The sequence below is a fragment of the Penaeus vannamei genome, unplaced genomic scaffold (assembly GCF_042767895.1).
Source record: "Penaeus vannamei isolate JL-2024 unplaced genomic scaffold, ASM4276789v1 unanchor184, whole genome shotgun sequence".
NCBI classification, from domain to species: Eukaryota; Metazoa; Arthropoda; class Malacostraca; order Decapoda; family Penaeidae; genus Penaeus; species Penaeus vannamei.
The window spans coordinates 50,001-55,000 of NW_027213188.1; the positions used below are offsets into that span (position 1 = coordinate 50,001).

Here is a 5,000-nt window from a genome sequence, read left to right on the forward strand (position 1 = left end):
CTTTTCTTTTGACTTGGAAGATCATAATTTGCATTTTCCAATTATGTAAAAAAAAGTTTGGTACTCCCCCCTCACGAGTTCACCCATACATTAGAAAAAAAAATTCCCTTTATTCCAGAAAGCCAAGTCTGCGGGTAAATTCTGAAAGACTTTCAACCCTACTTCTGAATGGGAATATATTCATCATAAATACAGACAAGACGCATGAAATTTGAAGTATCAAATCAGTTAACCCTTCTGGTCTGTTAGCCAAATCCCCCTTCTGCAGAGGGCCTCAAACAACCACAGGCAATTGTTTAACATCTATGAGAGGTAATAAAAAAACAAATCAGCAGTTATTGTATATTTAGTTAACTATTTCTTCCATGTATTGAAAATAGGATTTTAGAGAGTCTGAGTATATTTAAATAAATTTACATCTATAGAAAGCCAAAGTGAGTTGTTTTTTACAAAAATAAAATAGACATATAGACATTTGGTAATATTGTTATATATAATCATCTTAAAAGAAATATACAAAACTAAGGCTATTCTACTACATATTGCAAGAACTAAACTTCAGCTGAGCACATCGACATATATTTACCAACAACAGTCAATTCTTATAATATAATTTCCATTCCATTTTTCAAGCAACCTAGAGCATTTTGCCATCACAATGTCGAGTCTCCACGATTTCAGGTTTGTTGAAGTATTCTATGTGATACTGCCCTTTACTGAAAGCTTTTTCCCAATCAGTTTGCTCTTTCACTTCTTGGTCAACTTTAAGCCAGCGTGAACTACTACTCTCCCCACTTGCAGTTGTGTAGATTATACTGTAACCATTGACAACTTCTGCATTTGTGTAATCAGTATTTTCTTTACTTACGACACCTATGATAAGGTCTTTGTCAGAACCATCTTTGTTAACATTGTGCTTTGCCATATGTTCATTTAGCTGCCCCTTCTTGGAAAATTGTTCACCACACTCTATGCATTTGTGAAGCTCATTATTTGCATGTATCATCATGTGCTGCTTCAGGCTTGATTTTCGTGAAAAGGCTTTCCCACACTCATTGCACCTATGTGCTAGCACACCTTTATGAGTCATTCCATGTTCCACCAAGCTGGACTTCCTTGTGAATTCCTTTCCACACTCATTGCACTTGTGGGGGGTCTCACCAGTATGAATCATCAGGTGTTGATTCAAGCTTGACTTTCTTGAGAACGCTTTTCCACACTCATTGCACTTGTGAGGTCTGTCACCTGTATGGATCATCTTGTGCTGATTTAAGCTGGATTTCCTTGAGAAAATTTTTCCACACTCAATGCATTTATGGGGTCTAGTTTCAGTAAAGACAATCACAGCAGGCGTCTGGGCTGCCTTTTCAGGTACCCCCTCTCCACATTTATTGCACTCAATAAGCCCATTGCTGGTATGTATCAATATTTGATCTGCTAAGTTAGACTTTAACATCACAAAGTTTCCACATTTGTTGCACTGACAGAATTTGTCACCTGAATGTATTACCATATGCTGCATCAGGTGTGCTCTTTGAGGAAACACTTCACCACATTTAACACATTTGTGTACTCTGTAACCTGTATGGATCATCATATGCTGCGTTAGGCTAAATTTCCTTGTGAAAGTCTTCCCACACTCATGGCATTTGTGAGGCCTGTCACCAGTGTGAATCATAAAGTGCTGAGTCAGTGTAGATTTTCTAGAGAATGCTTTTCCACATTCTGTACATTTGTGGGGTCTGCTGTTTGCATGGATTACTATACATTGTTTCTGGGTTTGTGCCTGGCAGAACTCATCCCCATACTGACTAGTTGCTTGTGAGGCTTCCCAAGCTTCAGTTAAGATCTTTTCTTTCAAACTTGACATTCTCAGAATTTCATGCACAGATTCAATAAAATACAGAAAATCTAGCAATACTGCATCACCACCAAGTGAAAATCATCCTTTGTTGTTTCTCACAATGTAAGCTTGTTATCTAACAATTATTTTTATATACAGTTACTTAATCTTTAAACTTTTAATGCAATTTTTTTGTGTAAAAAATACAGAATACAAAAGTCAGCATGCTAATCTCAGGAAAACTACAGCACTGGAGATTATTTGAATACTGAAACCACTCTTCCGCAATCTCACAATCTCAGGACCAAAGTTTTACCGGCTATTCTCTTAATCTTCACCCTTCTTCACGTTCTACCGCTGAAGATGGCCTCACATCATATCTGAGAAACAAAAGTCAAGTTATTTCTCTTCCTCAAGAATATACAATCTTCTTATGCATAAAACTTAGATAGGCTGTGTGAAGTCTAAAGATCAATACACTAAATCTTTTCTCATTACTCAGAAGTATTACTAAGAATATTTCTCAAGATGATCTAAACATACCATTAAAAACATCTGGCCTATTTTTTACAAACCAGTTTCCAAAAGTATTCATTTTTCTTGTGAGTGGCTGTTAGTCACCTCACACATTACATTTGTTAAGATATGCAAAAAAGCAATCTTCCCCTCACAGCAATCATTATTTAATTTTATCTTCCTTCACAGAAGCAATGAAAAAAGGTTCCATAATATATATTGTTTAAACAATATCATACAAGAAAATTAAATCTTAACTACTATTCACAAAGCCATCCAAATTTTATATGAATTTCATACTAATCAAATTCAAATGCTGAAGTATAATAGTTCATTCAAAAATATACAAAATATATATTGCAAATGAACAGGGGGGGTTTCATAATCCTTATTATAATCACAAATGAAAGTAATGTTATACTAAAGCCATTCATAACAAATTTTATAATGAGATATATTTCTTACAAATGCAGGAAAAGACCAAACTACACTTAATCTAAATGTACTTAGAGCAAATATCGTCTAAAAAGATGCATTTAATTACTCTGGGTCAGGCTACAGAAATAGTCTCCAGATTTACATATTCAACACATCTGTTGTAACAGTGCCTACATATACAAAGAGAAAGGAAAGATCACTTCAGGTTTATGATGTCCTTAATCATGTTCAGCTAGTAAGCAGACCAAATCTGGAAATTTATGGCTGAGATTCCTCCTGCATACTGTAATGTTTTAAGTCTGATGCATAGCTGGGAAGGCTGGTGTCCCATTTTTGCAAACTTCAGTGAATGAGGACCCAGCATTATATAAAATATTTCAGATAATCCATAGTTCTATGTTTGTGTGTGCATATTCTACATATGTATTTATTTCTCTCTTCTTTTCTCTTGGATACTTCCTAACATCTATCATATTCTCTATAAATTTTAGAACCAAGAATGTTATCAATCAATGCAAAGACTTGAGCACATTAGCCACAGATACATTTCCTGCCAAATTTCACTTAGCTGCCTGTATATACTTAGATATAAACAGACCATCAAAATGACCATATAAAATCAAAAATTACAACTTAGCATGAGCTTGAGGCCCAACTGTAAAGAATGACATGCAATTGCAATTAGGGTTGCCTCTAGCACAAGAACAAAGAGCAAAGAGGCATCTACTTTACATGTTCTGAGAGGATAAGACGATATCTAGGGTTTATCACCAATAAATATGCCATACTGCAATCAATATGACCTCTCACAGTGTTCCTACTTCTGCTGTGTTCATGCAAGAGCTATTGCTACCATCCTGACATATAATTGGACAGTTGACACAAGGTAAGTTTTGAATGGTGGTTGTCTAGAGACAAACTGAGTTTTTAATCATTTTTTTACCAAAAGCTAGCACTTTTCCAAAGGCTGATCTGTTTATCCACCATCCAGTGAGTATTAAAATGGCTCTCACAGATATCACATCTATATTTGAAATAATTAATTTTCAACTGTAACAGAAATGTGTCTTGAACTTCACTGATCTATCAATACTAAGAAAATCATAGATTTCATATAGCCTACTAAAGAAATATCCAATAATTCTATAAATCTATTTAATTTCTTCAGCTTACTTTACCTATGTCTAAACATCCTTATACACTTCAGAAATATAGTAATGAGTTATGCATATCAGGTAACATCCTTAAATGAATGAGATGAATGTGTGAACATCTGTGTTTTCACCAGCTGTGTAATGTCAGCTCAATTTGACTTGATATTCAAGCTCAGCAATGTAAGAACTGGGAGAAAAGAGGTAAAGCTGTATATATACATGTACTACTGAGAAGAATTATCATTCTGTGATTTGTATTACCCATTCATAATACGCAAAAAGAGGGAAAAAATCATGATCTATTCCAGGTTAAGAGCACAAGTCATCTCAAAAATAAGATTTTCTTTTTCTTAATGTAGCTAAATACTGCTGTAGATTAACTTCACTCGGAGCTCCCAAGTTTCAGCTCTATCTTGCCATCATACCGAGGTGAAGACAATGTTTCCCGGGGGTGTTGGGGGGCAGAGCTCCCCATCAACCCTTCCGAAGGGTATGCTCAGTCACGGCAACTTAGACTGATGGATAAATAATTTGACGTGGAGTTATGGACTTTGTCTCTGGTGAGTGCATCCATACTGTAAAGAATTACCCACCCATTAATGGCTAACAAAGATACATGAATGTGGTGCAACGCAAAGATATATATCTCAGGCTTTAGGTTGGCAGCCACTGGTAATGTTTCAATGGGTGAAAATCAGACATTTATTGTAAGCAGCATATGGACTTACCTTGAAAAAATCTGAAACTATAATATAGTTTCCAACTTAAAGCCATAAAAGTATTTCTGTCTGCATTACAACACATTTTGTTACCTTCATAGTTTTGTTAACCATTAATGGACATAACAAAGAAATCATCTGCATCATTTTTCAAACTATTAATATATTCTCAATCAGCTAATTCAGCCTTCTCTTTCTTGCCAAATCTCAGTGGTGTTTGCCACGTAATGATCCTTTGTTTACAATAATCAGCTGAGAGGTACAATGAATGGCAAAATTGTTCACCTTGAACAATGAAGAATGAATGCACCACACATTACCTATATGTAT

General features: G+C 35.2%; 1 protein-coding gene across 2 annotated transcripts in view; it reads right to left on the minus strand.

Moving 5' to 3' along the window:
- Positions 1-328: 328 nt before the first annotated feature.
- LOC113813735 (zinc finger protein 83) overlaps positions 329-5,000 on the minus strand; it is a 5,023-nt gene continuing 351 nt past the window's right edge. Inside the window, exons 2-3 of one of the 2 annotated variants that reach the window (XM_070119412.1) lie at positions 4,377-4,526; positions 329-2,223 (exon numbers count right to left, since the gene is read on the minus strand). In XM_070119412.1, coding sequence (XP_069975513.1) covers positions 638-1,870 — 1,233 coding nt within the window. In that variant the 5' untranslated portion in view covers positions 1,871-2,223; positions 4,377-4,526 and the 3' untranslated portion in view covers positions 329-637. The remainder of the gene's footprint in view (positions 2,224-4,376; positions 4,527-5,000) is intronic. The other variant, XM_027365787.2, reaches the window with a different exon arrangement.